Below are 22,266 nucleotides of genomic sequence, written 5' to 3'. Positions count from 1 at the left end.
TCCCCCTGCTGCAAGTGTCTCCTCACTTCAGTCTAGCATACACTTAGCTGTCAAAGTAAACTTCCTAAAGCACAGGTCTGACCATGTCACTCCCCTACTCAGTAAACTCAAGTGGTTCCCCATCACTTCTAGGATCAGATATAAAATCCTCTGTTTGGTGTTCAAAGCCTTCCTGCCTTCTTACACCTTCCCCCCTACCCGACCTACTATGAGATCCAGTGACATTGGCCTCCTTGCTGTTTCTCAAACAAGACACCCTGTCTCCCAACTCTGAACAGTTTTACAAGCTGCCCCTGATGCCTGTGATACTCTCTTCTCATCTCCGTCTCCTGGCTTCCTTCAAATCCCAGATAAACTCCTACCTATGTAGGAAGCCTTTCCTGATCCCCCGTTCCCCCTGTTGATTATTTCCAATTAATCCTGTATATATCTTGTTTGTATATAGTTGTTTACATATTTCCCTCATTAGATTATGAGCTCCTTGAGAAAAGAGACTATTTTTTGCCTTTTTTTGTATCCCTAATGCTTAGGACATTGTCTGGCACATAGTAGGAAATTAATAAATGTTTATCACTAATTTTAAGGAGATTAAATTTGGAAAGTTGCTATGGATTCTTCAACATCTGGATGGATGCTCATGGGAACCTCAAGGTTTAACTCACTCTAGGATGGGACTGCTATGAGGTTCTCACCACACTTAGCCCCTATCAACTTTCAGCACTGGTTCATGAGTTGGAATCCCCAGAGGAATCTAATCCCTCTCTGTCTTCCAGCTGTCACTCAGGACACACATGCTGTAAGTTTATAACACAGATATCTCCTGATCCACACTGGCAGCCAACCAGCCAGAAAAGGGTTAAGTAGAAGAAAGAGGAAAAGTAGGGGCAGCCCAATTTAAATTCAGGAAGCTCAGAAAAATTTATTGGGATTTAGTGTGATAGATTAAAGAAGGGGTAAGATCTGATTTATGGCTAAGAGTTTCCAGAATGGAGCTAATTTTTTAAAAACCAAAGCCTTTGGTGTCATTAGAAGGACTTTGTAATTATAGGTGAATACCCCAAATGAATGTCTGTGGATATACATATGCTTGAACAGTGTATAAAGAAACAAGTGCACCTGGATCTTCACGTGGGGGTCTACATCAGAGGTGTCAAATTTTCGGCCCACAGAACTCCTGAGTATGTTGAGATTAGATTAAAATGTAATTGGGATATGTTTAACAAAATAAAGAAAAATACAATACAGCACAGGTAATTTATGTTAATTTGTGGTTTTCTAAGTTATTATGTTGCTCAGCAAGGATCCATTTCTGTTTGAATTTGGCACTACTGATCTACATGTACAAATTCCTCAATAAATCAGAGGGCAAGGGCAATTTGGGGCCTTCATTTTTCCATGTGTTCCATAGTATTCCTTCCCTCTTAAATCAGCTATGTTCAGTGTTAGAGCTAGAGGGAGAGGGGGAGAGAGAGACCAAGGGTAAAAGAAATGCCATCTGTTCACCTGGGATCTGCATGGCGCTGGAGTTGCTGTTTGATGTACCAGAGGAAGTGATGCTGAGGCAGAAAAAGGGGAGCACATAGAGCCAGGAGTTGCCAGCACTGTCAAGGGAAACCAGGCACCGACAAGTGAGTGAGGGGTCTAGTTGTTCTCTGCCTTGCCTTGGACCTTAGAGAGTGTCAGTGTTCTCTTTTCTCAACCCAGAGGTCTAACACTTTCAAATCTGTGGCCATCAGAGGTCACAAGAATGGGCAACCAAATGATCGATCAGTGTGTAGAGAATTAAGGACAGGACAAAGATGTGACCCCACCCCCACCCCCAACCCCGGGATTGATGTAAAATAGAGAGGTAAAATCATCAATCTGGGCAACCCTAACCTGTTGGTATAGCCGGAGGGGTGGCCTGCTCCTACCCTCCCTTCTGCATCTTTCCTACCCCACCATGGACAGTTCCTCACAACTGGGAAAAGTTGGCTTGGGGTGGGGAAGGCTGTGCCTCCCCCATGCCACATACACTCACCTGCAAGAGGGAATGTCCCTGTGGGGGGTGGCAGCTGGTCTGCTTGATAAGCTGGCAGTAGAGCTCACTCTGCAGTTCTGGGTGAACCAGGCATACCTGCAGAGCTGTTTGGGCCAGTGACACATGGTAGTCCACAGAGGCAGCCCCTATAGGTACATTGATGAATAGTTGGCAGGACTGGGAAAGAAAAAATTGGAAGCAAATAAGCATCTACTCTCTTCCTCTGTATTATATGTACTTAATTATTTACGTTTTCTCTCCCACTAGAATGAAATGCTCCTTGAGAGCAGGGGCTGTTTTTTTTCTTTGTGTCCCCAGCACTTAGCACAGTGTCTGGTACATAATGTGCTTAATAAATGCTTGTTAACTGACTGAGAATTAGAAGCAAGTCCCCATGCCTTATGATCCTTCTTGGCACCCAAAGCCCTCATGGCCAAGATGCTAAGTGACTTTGAGTCCCAGGAGGCTAGGTTCAGGCTCTGAAATTCAGGCAGCAGAAATGATCTCCCTTACTCCAGTGGGAGGCGAGAGTAAGATGGCTGCATTTTCCCAGAAGTCTTGAGACTGAATAGGAGAATCAAGAATCAAGTCCACTCATAGTTATTTCCCAAATGAGGAATGGTTGTTCATTGTTAAGGGCTGAGGCAGGGGGGAAAGGGGGAGCAGGAAGGGGTTTGGGGACAGAATCCTTCTGCTCCAGGGGCAGCACGAGAAGCAATCTCCTTGCTATTGGCCAGAGAGGGAAATAAAAGGGAAGTTAGGACTCTTGGGTTCCCTTTTAGCTTTCTCTGTGCTACTGCTGAACAAATAATATTCTTTATGTGCCTCAGGTCCTTGGCCTTTCAAATGGAAAAAAATAACACTTTCCACCAAGGAAATAAACAGTGGCCAAATAGTGTTTAGAGTCCTTTAACAGAAATCGTCTAGGATGGGCCCACTTTTACTAAGGAAATGTGCTGGGTGATACCCTCAAGGGAAGGGCTGGGGTTTTTTTTTGGACTGGTTTCCTTCACTTTGAATCAACCAGCAAGCATTTATTAAGCATCTACTATGTGTCAGGCACTGTGCTGAGTGCTGGGGATACAAATACAATAAGATGAACCATCCCTACTTAGAAGCAGCTTACATTATAACGGGGAGGCAACAAGGTCGTATGCATGTATATGAAGAATGAATATAAAGAGAATACATACAAACAGACCCAAGGTCGTATTCAGCAGAGGGCACTAGCCATTGAGGGCATCAGGAAGGGCTGAAGTAATGCCTGAGCTATGTCTTGAAGGAAAAGAGGGATTTTACGAAAAAAGAAGGAAGGGAGGAAGGAAGGAAGGAGAAAGAGAAGGAAGATACAAAAGAAGGAAGGAAGAAAATAAGCTTTTTAAGTGCCTGCTATGTGCCAGGAACTGTGCTATACACTTTACAAATACTATCTCATTTGATCCTCATAACAGCCCTGGGAGGTGGGTGCTATTGACCCTGAATGGGCAAAGTGAAGTCGAGATGGTGATCTGCTAGCGTCACACAACTATTAAGTGTCTTGAAATGTGAAAGTTAGGCCAGAGGACATGAGAACCTGAACTAAGGTGGTAATTGTGAGTTGAGAGAAGAGGCTGGTTGTCAGTGATGTTGTGGAAGGAGAAACATCAAGATTTGGCCATTGGTTCAGATATCAGAGGGAGGGGGAGGGGGAGTGAGTAACGTTGTGTGAGAGTGGAGGAATGGTGGTGCCTTCAATGGAAATGGGAAATTTTGGAGAGATGATTGGGTTTTTAAGAGGGAAGATAAATATTGTTTATTAAGTACTATGTGTTACAACCCCTGGGTGGCACAGTGTATAGAGCACCAGGCCTGGAGTCAGGAAGACCTCAGTTCAAATCCAGCCTCAGACATTTAATAGATATGTGACCCTGGACAAATCACTTAACCCTGTTTACCTCAGTTTCCTCATCAGTAAAACGAGCTGGAGTAGGAAATGGCAAACCCCTCTGGTATCTTTGCCAAGAAAATCCCAAAATGAGGTCATGAAGAGTCGGACATGACTGAAAAAACAACTGAACCACAATGACCCATTGGACTGGAATTCAGTTACTTCCATTGGAAGCTTTGTTAAAAGGAGAGATGCCCCATTTCATATTCTCTGCCTCTACAGTTTTAATTTGCCTAGTTCTATAATCATAAGACACAAGAATAGATAGAATGGGACTCATCTGTCACAACAGAAGGGGGAAGGCAAAGATGCATTTTAGCAGGGAACCATTTATGTTTCACTTTAAGAAAAGGCCTTGCCTCTTCCCAGTGCCTCATAAATGCTGTTTCCACTGCTTCCTCCTTCAATGAAGATCCTTTCCCAGTAGTGGCACTTTTGGCTTCTATTCTTAAAGAGGAGGATGAGACCATAAAACCCGGGCTTATGGAGCGTTCATTTCTCCCTGCTATTCCAACCTGTCTGCTAGTTTCACAAGGACAAGAGTACATTGGCTACATGTGGTTATTGCTTGAGAGCACTGAATTTTAGTACTGCTCAGGACACCTTGTGGAAGGTAGAGAACAGGGAGGATGGCATAGGCTGCCTGAAAAATTACCTTAAACAGCTTGAGGGCCTCAGTCTGCAGGGCTTCTGAGGGCAGTGTGGTGAGGGAGGCACAAAGCCCATCTTTACTATAGGACAGCATGGGGTGTCTCCACAAAGGGGAACCTGATAGGAGCATAGCACCAGAAGGCAGTGTCAGTTACTACCAGGGGGATGCCCTATCTGACATCCTGAAGGCTTCATCTCTAGAGTTTGACCTTGAAGGGAGGTAGGGAAGGGTAGGGATTGTCCTAGGGCACACAATTGGCATTGAGTTCATCATCATGGCTTATGAAAGATGTGTGTATAACATATAATTATGGTTACAAGTATTTATACATGCATGAAGACTTATTTGGGCATTGTATCAATCAACAAATATTTATTAAGTGCCTACACACTAGGGACACAAATCCAAAGAATAAAACAATCTCAATTGACAATTAGTTGCACACAAAGATACATGAGAGTATGGCCCTGAATAGTGTGGCAGAGAGAGGGAGAGAAAGAAAAGGAGAGAGGGGGAGAAGGAGGGAAGGGGAGAAGAAGGAAGAGAAGACACAGAGAGGCAAAGGGAGAGAAACAGAACAGAAAGAATGGAAAAGAGAAGGAAAGAGGGAGAGGAAGAGAGCAAGAGAGAGGAGGAGGGGAGGGAAGGGGAGAGGAGAGAAGGAGATAGAGACAGAGGGTAGGAGAGAGAGAGACAGAGAGGAGAGAAAGAGAAAGAGAGGATACCAGTAATCAAATGAATGAACCTCAAATATCCTGTTTCCATTAGGTCAGTCCTGTTTCCATTCCTGTTTTCTTTATTAACATGCCCTAGCTATAGATTAACTAGTCACCTTCATTCACCAGCCTTTTGTCCTGCCTGCAAAGCTGAGGGCTAAACAGAGTGAAACTTCCACCATGTAACTGGAAAACATCTTTCTCTGAGAAACTCTCCAGGAAACAGAGTAAGTCATCCCAGCCCTGACGCAGGGCTAAGCTTGTGGAGGTGCTGGAGTTAAGAAAGTATTTTGCTTAATAGCTAGGCAATTCTTAAAGTGGTCAAAGGAATGACTCATTTATTGCTACCTAACCAATCTCAAGCCATCCACCCACTCCACCCAAACATTAAGTCTGTTGGATGCTGCTTACCTGGGTCCCCTTCTTCATCCATCAGTTTTCCAATGAGCTGCTCATAGGTAGTGCCTACCTTGGCACTATTGCTACCTGCAACCACTGTGAGGTGGTAGAGCCATGCATCCTAGAGGTGAAGAAGAGTTAGCTGGTGCTCCCAAGAAGCACTTATTTAGCACCTCTAGAACCCTAAATACTATGCTAAATACTATGGATACAAAGAAAGTCCAAAACAAAACAAAATAAAAAGCCTAACCCAGTCCTTGCTCTCAAGGAGCTCAGTCTAATAGGCAGAATTCAGTGTTTTAGGTGAAGTCCACTGAAGTGGCAAGGACGCTTGGTCATAACCAACAACCATAAGCAAAGATTCAGGACTATATGGAAGAATAACTTAGATTTTCAAACATGTGGTTCCTTTTCATTCCCCCAAATGAATGGGTCATCCTCCTCTGAGGGTGTTGTTTCAAGGGATTCTCAGATTTGGAGGAATTCTACACCTACTAGTCACCAAAGGTTAGTTGGCAGAGGCAGTGGGGAAAGAAGCAAAGCTAAACTCCCTTAAGTTCAAGTTTGAGGGAAAAGGGAAGAGAGTGGAATCACCAACCCCAGTTCTTTTTTGGTGGCCCCCCTTTGTCCCCCTTCCTGCCTTACCTTCTCATGCTTGGAACCAATGAGAAGATAGGTGGGACTGTGTTCTGGTGGGTGGATCACCAAGGTACAGTGGGAAGAAAGAAGCCTTCTCATCCCTCCAGTGGCCTCGTAGTCTTCATCTGAATCACAGGAACGATCCACCTCCTCTATAAATGCCCCCTGAATGGGCAAGCAGCCCAGAGGATACTAGAGACAGACACCATTAGGGAAAGAGGGAGCTGGAGTCAAATGCCTCCTTATGTCCTGAGATTACCAGAGGTGGGGAGATGAGGGCAAGGAAAATGAGGGAATGTCTCCAACTAACTCAACAATGCAGAAGGCAGAATGAAGTTCAGGTGGAAAAATACAAACGAGTAGACAAACTGCATAGGCAGAAGTCATTGGCTAGATATCCCGAATGGAGCCGGGAAATTGAAAAGACTGGTGAGATTCAGCAGGGACTACCAGAACTCTATGGGTCCAAGAAAATTCAGCGGTCTGGGTGACTGGTTTTTGTTTTTGAAGAAATGGAAGAATGGATACTGATGGTCCCCATGGTGAGGGGAAAAGACAAACCTATAGAAAACTATCATCAAATTGAGTAAAATACCTTGTCCTCATGGCTTCGATAGTAGTAGAAGGTTTTTCCAATCAGAGAACACCAGACCAGCTTGGAATGACCATGTTTTACCTGGTGAGATACAAAGGAAGCAGCAAGACTAGAACAGCTCTGTTGTCTACATGTGGCTCTGGGATCTTGCTTTCTGTTGTCGTCATATTGTCATTCTGTTGTCATCCAGAAAGTTGTGTGGGGAGAATTCAATCCTTAGTAACCCAGGGAAAAAGTATAAGAAACTCTTTTGCCTAGCGAAGGGATTCCAACAATCCTAATTCTTGATATCTAGAGCTACCGTGGCTAGAGCCGTTTGGCTGGACACACGGAGTGATTGATTACATTGGATATGTGAGAGTAAGGAGTGGAGGATGACACAGAGTTTCAAACCTGGGTGACTAGAAGGATGGTGGCACCTTCAGTAGAAATAGGGTAGTTCAGAAAAGGTGTAGATTTGAGGTAGAAAGATAATGAAGTGAAATCTGTAGTGAAGATCAAAATCCATTCCTGCTTGCTTATCTTGTGTGACTTACTCTGTCCCACCAAAAATGAACTGGAACACTTAAGTCCTTTTTCTTCCTCCCCCCAGGGGTGCTTGCCGCAGACAGTTATGAGGTGATGGGGCATGGTGTAGGTATGTCAGGGGCAACAAATTTGCCCACATTCTAATGCAAGTGCCAAGGCCTCAGGTTGTCAGCCCCTGAGGGGCCAAAGCCAGGTGGAAACTGGAGAGGTTAGGAGCCTCCACAAGAGGAGGAGGCCAGAGGTAGGAGGGCACAGTGTGGGGTAGTGTTGGAAATAATGGATGAAAGAAGGGGTGTAGTTCTACTAGAGACAAACCCTTTGAGTCGGGAGGCTGACCCATCTTTTAGCCCTTCAGTTGCTTGACCATCCACTGTTTGGGGTCATGCCATGGACCTGCACTTTCAAGATTACTGGTCTAGAACGTGCATGGAGATTCTGAGCAAAAGATGCTATATGGAATAATGGTAGTACTTATATAGCATTTTAAGAATTGTAAAGCATTTTACAAATGTCTCATTTTATCCTCATAATAATCCAGGAAGGTAGATGCTATTAGTATTTTTCCCATTTTAGTTAGTAGAATCTGAGGCTGGTTTTGAACTCAGGCCATCCTGACTCCCAAGTCCAGTGCTCTGGTCACTGTGCCACTTACCTGCCTCTCTCTATATGATATGATATGAGGCAGGATTCCATAACCCTTTCTGGCCTCTTTCTATCCTGTCTCCACTGTCTTTTCAGGAGCCTCACAATATGGGGGCTGCTCATACCTTGGTCAGCCAGCCTCTCACAGTGGGCTTAGTCCCACTCTGTGGCAGGGCTGGAGATCCAATGGCCTGCACCTTCAGCAAGCTTTGGAGTACCCGGATCCACTCCTCCAGCAAGTTGGGGGAATCTGCGGTCAGGTAGTAGGTTTTCTTCTCAGAGATGAGCTGTAGGGGACACAGGGAATAAGGGGAAATAGAGGGAAGGCATCTGGGTCTTCACAGATCCCAGGGTTTATTGGCCCATCTTCTCAGCCTCTTCTTCTCGCCACACTCCCCTCCCCCCCGTTTCCTTCTTGCCTTTTCCATCTTTCACCATCACCCTCTCCCTTTCTATGTTTCTTTCTCTCTTTCCTCCCTTCTCACACCTAGGAGTTATAGGAGTCCTGGCCAAGTTTGAACTTATCATCTTCTCTATGTACTTTGATTACCTAACATGGACTCATTTACTTCTGGGCTCACTTTTTCATCTTGTCCTCAGCATCTGGGCCCTGTTTCAGAAGATGATGAGTGTATACACAAGTAAGACTCACCTGAAATGTCTGTGCACCTTCCCCCCGGACAATGTGGCAGTGGGAGTTCAGTTCCACTTGACCTTGTGGTTTCCGGATCACATCACTCTGTAGGAAGAGATGGCAGAGGAGCAGGGTTGAGGTATGGGGACATTAGTGCCTGAATCGCCCAGTCTTCATTTTTCACCCTCTTGTAACCTTCTGACATGTCTTGGGGAATAGGACACACAGACTTTCCTGGTGATAGTGTCTCAGTTTAGGAGGACTTAGCAGTGCTTGGGGGATATGGTACCTAGGCTATGCTTTATAGGGAAAGGAGTGGGAACTCAGTCACATCTCATTGATCGATGTCACAAAAGGACAGATTGAACTACCAAAATGGGTCCAGAAGCCACCTGGGGAACTGCCAAGCTTTACGGCCCTCAGGCTTTTCATACTGCATCCTATTCTGAGCCTCATGGTTGTAATGTGAATATGCCAATTTCCTCCAGGGTTATATTCCCTCTCAGTGGTGTCCTCCACATTTCTGGTTCAGTGCTTGCTGAAGTCCAGATGGGTGGTTGGCCTTTTACTCCTCCTTCTTCTTCCTCTCAACTCATGGCTGTTGCTCCATCCTAGCCCATGCTGCCCCGTCCTAGGGCACCTATTGCATTGTCCTGAGGTTGTGTTACGGTGATAGGCCTGTGGGAAGGACCTTACCGGGGACTTGTAGTACATGATTTGTCTGTGTCTTAGAACAAACCAGCGTCTTTTCCATGTCTTCACCCGACTATCCATTTTCAGTAGGTAGCCTGACTTCTCTAGGGATTCCTACAGACATGGAAGGAAGTGGAAGTGGAGGTGAAAAGAAAGAAAAAGAGAGTGTGGTCAGGGCTATTAGATATAGTGTAGGCCACAGTTATTCATGTGAAACCAATGACTATATTATTGTTACGGATAATGATAGCTAGCATATATATATCCGTCATGTTAAAGTTTGCCTGGTATTTTATAAATGTTATCTTATTTGATCCTCACAACAACTCTGGGAGGTAGGTGGTATTATTTTACAGATGAGGGAACTGAGGCAAACAGAGGTTAAATGATTTGCCCAGGGGCACGTAGAAAGATAAAGTTTAACTCAGATCTTCCTGATTCCAGGTCCAGTTCTCTATCCACTGCACCACCTAGCTGCCTCAATTATTGCATCATCATTAACATGCATTTGTTGCGAGTCTTCAGACTTTCAGTGATGCCTCATGTAGGGTAGCATACCCCTCCTGGTGCATAGGATACAAAAAGGTAAAAGACATGGTTTCTACCTTTGAAAGGCTTATATTCAAGGTGAGAAAATAGATTAAAAAATCAGTAGCAATGTAAGATAAAATATGACAACTGCCAAATGAGTGGTACTTCAGAGAAATGATCTCTGGGGTTGGTCTTGAGATGCTCCAAGAGGTTTTCATGAAGAAGATGGAGCTTCAGTTGATCAGTGAAAGGACTTCAATTGTCTAAGAGACAGAAGGGAGGGCATTCCAGGCAAGAGCAAGGACTCATAAGCAAGGAATGCTCATGGTGTATTTGGGAAGGAATGAGTAGACCAATTTGTCTGGAGTAGAGGGTTTATGGAAGCGAAAAGAGGGAGATAAAGCTAGAAAGGCCTGTCATAGCCAGGTGTTGAAAAGTCTTTCCTTCCTATCTAGGCCTATACTCTTTTTTTGGAGGAGGAGGGCAGGGCAATTGGGGTTAAGTGACTTGCCCAAGGTCACACAGCTAGTACGTGTGTCAAGTGTCTGAAGCTGGATTTGAACTCAGGTCCTCCTGCCTCCAGGACTGATGCTCCACTCACGGCGCCACCTAACTGCCCCTGGGCCCATACTCTTGAAGACAAGTTGCTGTCCAATTCAATTCAATAAATATTTACTGAGTGCCTATCATGTATATTGTCTCCACTTGTAATGCAGTACCCCCTCTTCTTCTTGCCATCCTCTTAGGGACCTCATTTCTCACACAAAGAATTAAGGTTAGAGAATTCTGGCGAGACTGAAGGGCCAATCCAGTCTGAGTTCAGCTCCTCTTTATCGCCTTGTAGGAGGGGTTGAGTTGAGGCACACCCCCAGAGAGCATGTGCAGAGCTGCCCTACCTGCTTCAGACTAGCCATATGTGGCTCGGTCCTGAAAGTGCTTTGAGATGATAAAGCAGGTTCATTACCAGCCACTTAGCAGGAAAAATCAGTAACTCAGAGGGTCCTTAAAAAGCAGTGATCTGTCCTCAGTTATTTTCTTCTTTTTGTAGCTGCAGCTTGCAGCCACAGTCATGCCCGGACTATTTAGCAAACTGACTGTCACCATCTTGACTCCCAAGGACACACTTGTCCTTGCACACAAGTCCATCTTGGGGTACAAACAACAAATTATGTCAGCTTGAGGGGGGCTTTGTCCTTGACACATTCAGGGCTTCCTGTATACTCTGGGTCCAGTATTTCTGCAAAATATGGCAACTCAAGAAGATAAGTTCAGGGTACCCCTTAATAAGTCTCCTTCCCCCCACCACCATTGTGGTAACCAAAGCACATGTCCTCCTGCATGGGTGAGCCTGAGGCTGCTCTAAGAGGCCTAGTTGCCTCTTTTGCTTTGTGTTTATTTTCCTGCTCCCAGGTAATTGAGCAATGGTCCTGAGATGGATTTGTTCAGTCTTGGACTTGTTCACGCTTTGTGAGTTTGAGAGATCTGGGTCTCTTGGTTGGAATAGAATGTGGCAAGGGAGTTTCTGCCCTTGGGCAGAGAGGATACTACCAAACAAAGGAACAAACAGCCTCTAGCCTGGTTTGCTAGAAAACATAGATGTAGAGAGTGTTGTGACGGAGGGTAAAGAGATGCAGAGTTAATTAAGAAGAACTAGGAGAATATGCACAGTGACTATAGCAATGTAAACGAGTCCAGCACCAAAAAGCAGCTGACTTCAGTTGCCATGAAGCAAACTTGGTTATAGAGAACAGAAAATAAATACTCTTTTCTTCTATAGAGAGGTGGAGAATTATGGGCATAAAATGTTCCAAACACAGATTTTTTGGGTGTCTATTTAACTTAACTGTTTTTTTTTTGTTGTTGTTACAAAGGAGGGTCCAACAATGGGTATATAGGAAAATGACTAGTGTAAAAATAAAAATGTATTGACAAAAAACTCTAAATAAATTCTAAGAAGACAAGGCAAAAGAAAACTACAGAGGAATATTACTAATCAATATTGATATTATGTAAATAACAGCAGAGAAGCTACTAGAGTATATCCAAAATAATTCATTACAACCAGATTGGATTTATACCAGACATGTAAGGATGGTTCAATATTAGGAAAACTACTAGTATTTCTTTTAAACCAGACCTGTGATTTCATTGATGTAAGAAGCTCCTGGTGACTAATCAGATAAGTACCTTCTCTGCAATATATAGATCGTCTTAGAAAGTTATTTAGGGCACCAAGAAGTTGAATGATTGGCCTAGGGTCTGTGGTATGTGTCAGAATCAGTACTTGAACTAAGGTCTTCCTGACACTGAAGATGTCTCCTTTTCCATGAAATATTCATAGAATATGAATATGAAACACCATACTGTTTTCTCAGCATCATTAATCATATTTATGCCAGAAATCCCTAAAATCACATGAATAGACAAATACAAGCAGAAAAAGGCTTTGACAAAAGATAGGGCTTATTTATGTTAAAAATGCTACTAAAATGCTACAGTACTGAAAATAATTTTTGATATGATTTAAAGCGTTGATTAAAAAGCAAGAGCTAACAGTGTTTGTGATGGAGGTACACTGGAAACTTTTCCCAGTAAGATAAAAGTTGAATCAAAGGTATTCAGTGTCTCCACTGTTAGTGCTAAAAATTCTAGCTGTGACAATAAAGATAAGGAAGAGAAATGAAGAGAATAAGCATAGACAAAGAAGAGCTAACAATTATTTCTTTCTGTAACTGGAAACATATACTCAACAATTGAGCTATGACTGAACAAACTATGATATCTAAATGTAATGGAATATTATTGTTCTGTAAGGAAAGACAAATAATAAAAAAGTCAGAGAAATATGGGAAACCTTGTATGACTACCACGTTATCAAGAACAGTGGTACAACAAACAATGTTGATACCTTTGTCAAATTAAAAGACATGTTCCTTTTCTCTTAATGACGTGTAAACTTTAAAAATGGAAAGTGACATGAATTAGCAGTTGCAACCATGCTATTAGGCAGGTTTGCTAAACTGTTTTCAGGAAATGTACTTTTAGTGGGGTTTATTTGGGTGTTTGTTCAGTTGTATGAAAACAAAATATTGCCAAATACCAAATATTGCCCAAAATATTTTTTTGAAAAAGACAAGGATCCTAACCCACTTGACACAAGATGTGTCAACCTTTCTTTGTAGTTTCTAGTTAAAGGAGTGTGGTAAATCCCCAGCTAAGTCTTCCCCTTTCCAGCCATTGGGGCCATGCTTCCAAGGTCTCACTTACCCCATAGGATCCAAATCCATCAGTGGAATAGATTGAGGTCCGTTGAACTTTATATTCAGGCTCTGAGTAGTCGCTGTCCAGAGAATAGGCATCAGGGGGAATAGCGTAGTCACTCTCTGAGCTTAGGGAAGATATGGAGACACCTAGCCATGGAGAAATGGGTTTGGTGAGAGGAGATAGTTAAGAGACACAGGTTCCCATGCCTTTTTCAAGCATCTACCCTGCCCATGTCAAGCAAAACTGCCCAACCTCCTGAGTAAGTAGTGAGAGGGCACAGTCATATCTTCCTCTTCCTAGAGCAGGCTAGAGAGATATGGTGAGGGCCAAGTTGTCTAGGTGATCATACTCCTTAGTTGTCTCAAACAGTGGAAGAGGAAGAACCTTAGTGATAAGCAGTTTTTCTCTTCATGAATCAGTCCAGGTTGTTCCTACCTGTATTCTTGTCGACCCTTACAAAAAAGGAGGTAGTAGGCCAGGTGGTGTTTTGCAAGGAATTTTTTTTAATGGACCTAAGAACTCTGGCTCTCACTTTATTAAAGAGAACCTGGGTGTATCTTTTCAATTCTGTACCTCAGTTTCTCCATTTCTAAAATGGGACTACCATCCTAACATCTTTTCTCTTTCTTTCCCAGGGATTTAATGAAGTTCAAATAACTCATTCAGAAGATTCAATGTGAACTCTTTAGAGCCGGGGTTCTTAATATGGGGTTTTGAACTTTTTTTTAAAAAGTATATGTATATTGTAATAACTGCATTTCAATAAAATAATTTTCCTTTGTAATCCTATGTGTATGTCTTACACATTACTCCAAGAAGGGGCATTCCCTTTCCCATACTACAAAAGTGGTCCATGACACCAAAAACATTAAGAACTACTTTAGAGATTGACTCTTCCTATAACCGACTCTGATTGGATAGGAGTGGTAGTGTCCCACAGCCCAGCGGGGTCACCCCCACAGCTCATTGCCCATTGGAGAAAGCTGGGGTCCTGCTTGCTGGTTAAGATTATTGAGGCCTTATTCATGCCCCAGGCTCCCTGTACCTCTCTTGATAGCCCGTGGGCTTCCTGGTATACTGGCCTTCTTGGACTCAATGCAGGTGATCGAAGTTTGGAAACTGGCCTGGGAGCTGCAGTCATCATCAGAACCAGAGGACTCATCCAAGAAGGGCATGGTGCTGATCTGAGTTGCTCTCTGGAAAGCCAATTTCCCCCCATCCCCAGGAGAGTCATGAAATGTGTGACTATGCAGAAGGAAACAAGGGCATCATCTCTAGTTCATCGTACTTCCTACCACCCTGGAGTAAAGTCTGATCAACAGCTCCTAAGGAATGAGAGAGTTGGGCAAGTTCTTGGGGAGGGTACTTTGCTTCTTATAACAACCAACACTTATTAGGTGCCTGCTGTGTATTAGATTTTGGAGGAAAGGGTGCCTTCTCTCATGGAGCTTACAGTTTAATAGAATTATAAGATATAAAGAACTATAATGTACATAAAAGAGTTACAAAAATGCTGTGTAAGGTTTGAGGGGAGGGCCATCACTGATGATATACATGGGTGTATGTGTTCAGTCAGTCCTCAAATTTTATGAGGGTAATGTTTCTGGAAATTGGCATGAAAGCAAAAAAAAAATGCAAATGTTGATATATTGAACCAATGGGAAATAGGGGATTTGGTTCCCATAACCACCAAAACTGTAATCTTTCATTAGAGATTCTAGAAATTACTGAAAATACACTTTTCTGCATACATTTTTATACCAAAACATCAATTCTAATAATATGCACTTTTCCTAACACAGTAACCATGAAATACCCCATAAAATGCACAAAGTAAAATTGGTAACATGCAAAACATTTTTCTTGCTAGTAATTTTGTAGAATTCTGTGACCTTTAGTGGTAATATCTCAATTAAAAAAAAAAAAACATCGATTCCACACAATTCTACATTGCTGTAAACCTCTCTACCTTGGCCACTCTCTGAAAACCAAGGGAAGGGTTGCTGGGACTTTAGTCACTGCTGTTGCAAAATTCTGAAACTAGTGAGTTCTCCATATCACCTCTGACACCCCACATGCACGGGGAGCTCTTTACTACAGTAGGTGAGCAATACCAATGAAATGCCTGGTCAGATACCAGCTACTCTACAGACCTGCACGCATCGTGCCTCTCATTCTTTTTTCTACAGCACATAGCTGCAAAAGTGTGCTATTGCCAACAGTGAAAGTGAAAATGAGGTTACTTGACTGGGGAACAGGGCAACCAGAATATATGCCATCTTGGAGTTGGGGGGGGGAGGGTAGAAATGGGGAGAAAATTTGTAATTCAAACTCTTGTGAAAACCAATGCTGAAAACTAAATATGTTAAATAAATAAATTAGATTAAATTTAAAAAAAAGAAAATGAGGTTACTAATAAAGTCATGTGAATGCTTGAAGTTATGAAAGTTAAATGTGTGAATGTGGATGATTTTATGTGTTTGGGGAGTGTATCAGGGTATATTTCATGGAAGAGGAGCAACTGAGTTGGGATTTAATGGATGGGTAGGGACTCAGCAGATGAAGACGGAGACTAAGAGGGACTACTGATTATTTCACTAGTGTCACCATCCTGATTTCCTTGATTCTCCCTGTTTCTCCTCTCAAAGAAATTTTCCAGACTGAATTCTGACATGAACACAACTGGCCTGGCTCCCTAAAGCTAGGGAACAGATTAAGAATAGGGTAAGTGTGGTCCCTACCAAGGACTAATATATGGGGACATGTGGAGAGAGTCCTTCCTGAGAAATGGTGCTCCATACTGAAGGGCATGATACAGTCCTGTTCAGAGACGTGGCATGAAGCCCTGACCTTAGATGATCTTGCCAGTCTTACCAATCAAAGCTCCAGGGGTCTTCTCTAAAAGGGTGTAATCATCCCTAGTTCTTGATTCCTTACCCCCTTCAATGTGGTATAGACAGGTGCATGGAAGTTCTTGTAGACAAGCTTGGAGAAGGACCCAGGGGAGGGGAGGGATGTAGAACTTGAACCTGGAGGTGGGAAGAGAGAGAAGAGATGCTAAATACTAGGGCACCATAACTCAGGGAGGGGACTGATAGAGGGAGGAAACGACTAAAGGGGCAGCTGGGTGGTGGGGGTAACTGGGCTTGGAATCAGGAAGACTCATCTTAAAGAGTCCAAATCTGGCTTCAGACACTAGCTGTGTGACCCTAGGCAAGTCACTCAACCCTGTTTGCCTCAGTTTCCCCATCTGTAAAATGAGCTGGAGAAGGAAATGGCAAACCACTCCAGTATCTTTGCCAAGATGTCATGAAGAGTTGGACATGACTGAAATGATTGAAGAAAAACACAAAGGGAAGGATAGGACACGACCTTGAAAGGCTGGTCTAGGGAGACGCTAGATTTAGCTTCAGGCCCCAGATGAGGGAGGACTTGGGGGTAACAATGCCCTTGTCTTTTCTTCTGGGCCATGAACTGCACTGCAGTATGAAGAGAAAATGGGAGATTTCAACGTTGACATAGAATCAATGGTCTTGCCTGTCTTTTTATAGCCAGGGAAGGCGCATAATGCCAGCCCTAAATGGGAAATTATTGACTCTGAGAAGCTTTCACTCTGTCCTACTCCCTGTCCCAACTCTCCTCAAATCACAGAATGTCAGAGTTGGAAGGAATGTCACCCAGCCCAATCCATGCATGAGCTCGACTCTTTCTACAACATCTCTAATAAGTGGTTACCCAACTTCTGCTTATAGTTCTTCAGCAACAGGGAACTCACTACCTGCTGAGGTATCCCCATTCCATTTCTCCTATTAATAACTCTCCTTGTTAGAAAGCCAAACTCTTAGAGATTCCTTCAACTTCCATCAGAATCATCTCCAGGGTATAGAAAACCAGGGTGATGGCCCTATGGGGGTTTCCTAAATTGCTTCAGGAACCAAACTTGGAGTTAAGAGGGGCTGCCATCCAGTGGTGTTGAAAAAAAACCCACCCCTAAGTTTAATATTTAACACATATGTCATTAACTGTTGTATTGTCCTGGAAAGAGCACCGTATTAGAAGCTACAAGATCTAGACTCTAATCTTGCCTTGACTTTAGCCAAGTCCCTCAACCTCCTCCTCTCCTGACAGAGAATTATACTCTGCCTCAGAGGATCAAATGCATGTGACAGTGTCATGTAAATGGTAGATAAGATATTAGATGATGGGCAGCATGATGTGATGAAGAGAGAACCAGTCTTGGAGCTAGGAATCTGGGTCCTGCCTCTGGCTATTTAAACCTGGATGAGAAGTCAGTGCTGTAGACAATTCTCCAAAACTATACAAATTGTAGAGAATGATACTAGGAAACAATAGCTAACGCGCGCGCGCGCACACACACACGTCACTTTAAGATTCACAATGTGCTTTACACATTTCAACTTATTTGATCTTCACAACAGCCCTGAGCAATGGGTTCTGTTGTTCTCCCTATTTTACAGATGAGGAACTGGAGACAGGCAGAAGTTAAGTGACTTGCCCAGGGTCACACAGCTAAGTATTTGAACTCAGGTCTTCTTGATTCCAAGTCCAGGTTGTTCCTTACACAAGTGAAATTGCAGGTCCAGTCCCTAGCCATTCCCTATCCTTTGTGAATTATTGGTAGTCCCCCTACCTCCCCCCATCCCAATTATTAAAACAAAGGGGCTGGACTGACTGACCACTCCTTCCTTCCCTCCCTTTCTGACATCCTCAGGCCACCTTTTTGTGGCTCTTTCTCATTTTCAAAGTTGCCTTCAATATTTATTTTCACAGCTTGCTTTCGTCTGCATAAAAATATTGAGGGTAGGGGGAAGTGTGTTGCTGCTTTGTGTTAGTATTTCCTAGTCCTAAACCACCCTAGAAAGGGTTCTCTTTCCCAAAATCTACTTTCCTCTTTCTCTCAGAGATAGCAGTGTCTCCCCCACCCACACCCCCATATCCCCCTTGCCCTCTAATTTCAGACCTGGTTTGGGACTTACCACAGGAAGAAGCATCATTTCCAGGAGATGCCTCAGACAGCTGCATGCCAGATGAGGCCACGGCATAAATCCGACTCTCCTGGAATGACAGCCCCTAATTAGGATTGGCCCTCAGGGCCCCTAAGGGGAAAAAGAAACCACAACTTCCTAACAATTAGACCTACCTCAAAATGAAATGAGTTTTACTTTGGAGATGGTGGGTTCTGCGTTCCTGGAGGACTTTAGGCTAAAGCTGGATGAGCACCTGTAAGCTGTAGTAAGAATTCTCCATTTGGGTATGAGGTGGACTAGATGAACAGCATGGTCTTTTGCAGTTTTGAAATTCTGTGATTCTCTGAATCCTCTGGGCCAAGCCTTATACAGCTCTTTAATGGGAAGAGGGTTTTTTTTGTTTTTGTTTTGTTTTTGTTGTTTTTTGCTAAGTATGAGATGAGTTAGAAGTATTTCTTTCTAAATCCTAGATATATGCAGTCATAATTAGGACTTCTGGCAACTAGGGGTTAGATTAGGTTGAACAGTAGAAGGGTGTGGGAGGGTAGAGACTAAGATACCGGAAGGGGCAGGGTGAGGGTGCAGAAGACAGAGCCAGGTACTGAACTTAATTGGGGAAGAAGGAGAGTGACCTGAAGAACCATAGATGATAGCAACCAAGACATGGACAGGATGGAGTGAGCTTTAAAGCTGAGAATGTGGTTGAGTGATAGTGACAGAGGGAAGGTCTGTAGGTGGCAGTAGAGAGCAAGGAGTCTGCCTGCTTCTCTTGCCTGTGTGTCAGGTTGGGGGTGGGGAAGGGAAGGGGGGGTGATATGAGAGGAGCAGCCAGCCTTGGAGACAATCCAAGAGAAATAGTATTTTCAGGAGAAGGCTAGGTTTCGGTGAGCACCAGAAGGTGGAAGGAATGGGAGAGGAAGCAATCTAGATAAAGGGTAGTTTGTTAATAATAGAGGATAGTTCCTGAGGGCAGAGAAGGATAGAGACAGAGGAGGGTTAGGGTGGAGCAGGTTAGGACTGACTGGGTAAGGAGAGAAAGGGTTTAGAAAGAGGATGGGAAGCTAAGTGAGCCCAGGAAAGATGGACCTGCCCAGGTGCAGCTGTGGGGATAAAGGAGTGGTTTGGTCCCTGTCAAGCCTCCTTGACATTCACTCCCAATGACCACGCCCGTCCTGACACCTTACCCACCAAAGTATGTGGGGGTGAATGCCAGTATCCTAGTGGAGGTGGAAAGGTTGCTCATTTCCTCTTTCCTCCTTCCCTAACCTCCACTGCCATTAAAACCACCCCCTCATTTTGTACCAGGCTACTTTCCCCCAACCCCTGTGGAGACATGGGGTCAGCAGAGATGTCACTGGACCATAGTGGGGATGAAGCAGCACCATGCCTGCTTCCAGGAGAAAGCAGAGTCTCTCTGAATATGGTGCCTGGGAAAAAGCTGAAAAGCTTGGACTGCCCTTATCCTAGTTACGGCTGTGTGGGGGTGGCTTGGGGAGCAGGGCTGAGCAAAACTTTCCTTGGCAGGGATGAAAAATTGAACAAGGGGAGAGTGAAAGTTGAAACTGGTGATAATGGGGAACTAAGATCTCAGTCAGAATACTGTAATGTGATTAGGTGAGAGGGAAAACAAAGTGAGTATTCTCTCTGAGTCATTTAGCTATTTGGAAGAGGACTGAGAAGCCACTTGAAAGGCATCACTGAGTGTAGAAAAGATTATTTCTTATACCTAGGACGATGCCTGGCTCTTCTTTAACTCTACCAAGGATTGAGTAAGGTGAATGGCTCAAATTGTAGCTTGAGAAATTTCAGTTAGATATAATGAACTTCCTGATAGCTAATTGCCAAAATACCAGCATTTCCTCTTCTTGATTCTCAATTGACTGCAATAGTTTAAGTGTAGCTTTGCCTGAAAGTCAAGTGAGGTAGGGGTGGGGAATAGGTTCTGCTGACCTCCCTTCTCAAACTCTGAAAGTCCAATTCTCTAATAACCATTGGCAGGGGTAATACTGTTCTCAGCAATGCTTAGGCTTTACTCTGGTTTTCCCTGGGGAGAGAGAATTATGAAGGCCTGAATACGTAGGGGTAGCTGGAAGTTGCGCACACACTGAAAAGGTGCCACAAATACCAGGTGAAAGTATGGAGTGTGTGATGGAAACCACTATCTCTTATTACCAACACCTTTTCCCCATATTTACTTGGTGCCCAGCCTGGGAAAGATGCTGTTAAGAGCATGCCCTATATTCATTCATGTACAAACATATCAATTAAACCACTGAAAACAGAACATGGGAGCAGCTGCCATCTATTCCCATACAACATGCCGGCCTGAATTTGGACAAATGGTGAGGTTATACTTGTCTTTGCTGGCCACCTCTGCCTATGCCTCTCATTACTTCTCCTGCCCTAGTCCCACCACCCTTTCCAAGCCTATGTTTTTGGGAAAATTCCTACTTAAAAAGTCATTATCTGATCTTAATGTTCCCATTTTGACTTAAAGACGTGTATTAATGTATTACCAACCCAGTTCAGTACTCTTTCCTCCATTATACTCTGCTGAGGTCCTTTTGCCTTCTCTTTCTCCTTTTCCCCTTTTCTTTCCCTGGGAAAGTGCCACAGAGCTACTACATCCTGTAACCTTTAAGGCAGAGGCAAGCCATCATGAGGCAGAACTCTTGACAGGGAAGGATTTGCATCCTCAGGTGTCGCTGGCTCTTCCATTCCTGTTTTCAAATCTCTGTTCTAGCAAAACCAGCTCTTCCCAGAATCCATCCAGAGTTGGAATGATGGCTACTAACACTTGTGAGGAAAAACTCCTGTACAGAAGAAATCGGGATCTTTTAGCTGACCCTGAATCTCTCCAGGAACTTTTCCTTCTCCATCTTTGACCAGGAGAGAATAGAGTCAGGAATGACAAATGCTGAAGATTGTCCTTGCCCATGTTATTTTTTTCTGTCACCCAAAAGGATCAGATGATTTTACCCGATATGACCAGGACCAATCTTGGGCAAAACTGCAAAAGAGATTGTCTATCTTTGTCATCATGCAGGGGTGTGCTAGAGTTAGCTCTGACTGGCTAATGAGAGCCGATTGTTAAATTTGCAATGGGAGCTTTTACACCTCCAAAATCAGCTACAAATCAGGGCTTGGTTTATTGTTTTGTTAATTGTCTAGACTCGAGAAAGTGATGGAAAAAGTATTAAAAATGCTGATTAACTTGAAAAGTGTGTTGTGTGTGCTCTCTCCTTCCCTTTTCCAACTTCCTTCACCTCTCAACCTAGACAGCTAGTTGTTAAACATTCACTAGCACACTTTTGGTACCATCCCACCTCTGTTTTGTAGGATCATAGTGTTTAGAGCTAGAAGGCAACTCAGAGGGCACATAGTTTTATAGATGAGGAAACTGAAGCCTGAGGAAGTTAAGTAACTGGCCCAAGATCACTGGGTAGTAAATGTCAGAGATGGGATTTGATTTCCTAATTTTATAGCTAGTGCTCTTTCACCTATACCATTGTCTTGACTTGGGAGTTGTCCTTCCTTTCCCCAGATAGTTATACTGTGCTTCATTCTTGTTCTTAGCTAGCCGTCAACCTCTGTAAAGGTAATTACTAATAATAGCTTAAGGCAGGGGTTCTTAACCTGGGGGCCATGGATCCTCAATCATGCATAGATTTCAGGGTGTACATGAACCCCCTAAAATTTTATTTTTGATTTCACTAACATTTGGTTTCCTTTGTAATCTATACATTTTATTTTATTCATTTAAAAACATTATTCTGAGAAGGGGTCCTTAGGCTTCATCAGACTGCCAAAAGGGTCTAGCCCATAGATAAGAACCCCTAGCTTAAGGTATGACCCTCCCCAGCGGGTATTTACATTTTCAAAGAGTATTCTTTAAGTAAAGGGCATCCAACTTCTTCCCCTCCCCCAATACTGGATTGATTATACAAGCAAAAATCCATATTGTATGGACCGCATGAAATTTTTACAATTGATCCCAAGCTCCTATTGGACACCTGGCAGTAGTCAGTTGTATAAAAC

At 43.5% G+C, this 22,266-nt stretch overlaps 1 protein-coding gene across 1 annotated transcript in view; it reads right to left on the bottom strand.

The window, feature by feature from the left end:
- PLEKHH1 (pleckstrin homology, MyTH4 and FERM domain containing H1) overlaps nucleotides 1–22,266 on the bottom strand; it is a 56,590-nt gene that overhangs the window by 10,242 nt on the left and 24,082 nt on the right. Inside the window, exons 7-19 of the mRNA XM_036735304.1 lie at nucleotides 18,238–18,316; nucleotides 16,178–16,269; nucleotides 14,286–14,436; nucleotides 13,244–13,386; nucleotides 9,449–9,559; nucleotides 8,771–8,857; nucleotides 8,244–8,405; nucleotides 6,949–7,029; nucleotides 6,360–6,545; nucleotides 5,727–5,835; nucleotides 4,603–4,715; nucleotides 2,021–2,197; nucleotides 1,504–1,601 (exon numbers count right to left, since the gene is read on the bottom strand). Coding sequence (XP_036591199.1) covers nucleotides 1,504–1,601; nucleotides 2,021–2,197; nucleotides 4,603–4,715; nucleotides 5,727–5,835; nucleotides 6,360–6,545; nucleotides 6,949–7,029; nucleotides 8,244–8,405; nucleotides 8,771–8,857; nucleotides 9,449–9,559; nucleotides 13,244–13,386; nucleotides 14,286–14,436; nucleotides 16,178–16,269; nucleotides 18,238–18,316 — 1,589 coding nt within the window. The remainder of the gene's footprint in view (nucleotides 1–1,503; nucleotides 1,602–2,020; nucleotides 2,198–4,602; nucleotides 4,716–5,726; nucleotides 5,836–6,359; nucleotides 6,546–6,948; nucleotides 7,030–8,243; nucleotides 8,406–8,770; nucleotides 8,858–9,448; nucleotides 9,560–13,243; nucleotides 13,387–14,285; nucleotides 14,437–16,177; nucleotides 16,270–18,237; nucleotides 18,317–22,266) is intronic.

This window comes from Trichosurus vulpecula, chromosome 8 (assembly GCF_011100635.1).
Source record: "Trichosurus vulpecula isolate mTriVul1 chromosome 8, mTriVul1.pri, whole genome shotgun sequence".
In the NCBI taxonomy this organism is placed as follows: domain Eukaryota; kingdom Metazoa; phylum Chordata; class Mammalia; order Diprotodontia; family Phalangeridae; genus Trichosurus; species Trichosurus vulpecula.
This window is presented reverse-complemented; position numbering and strand designations above follow the sequence as displayed.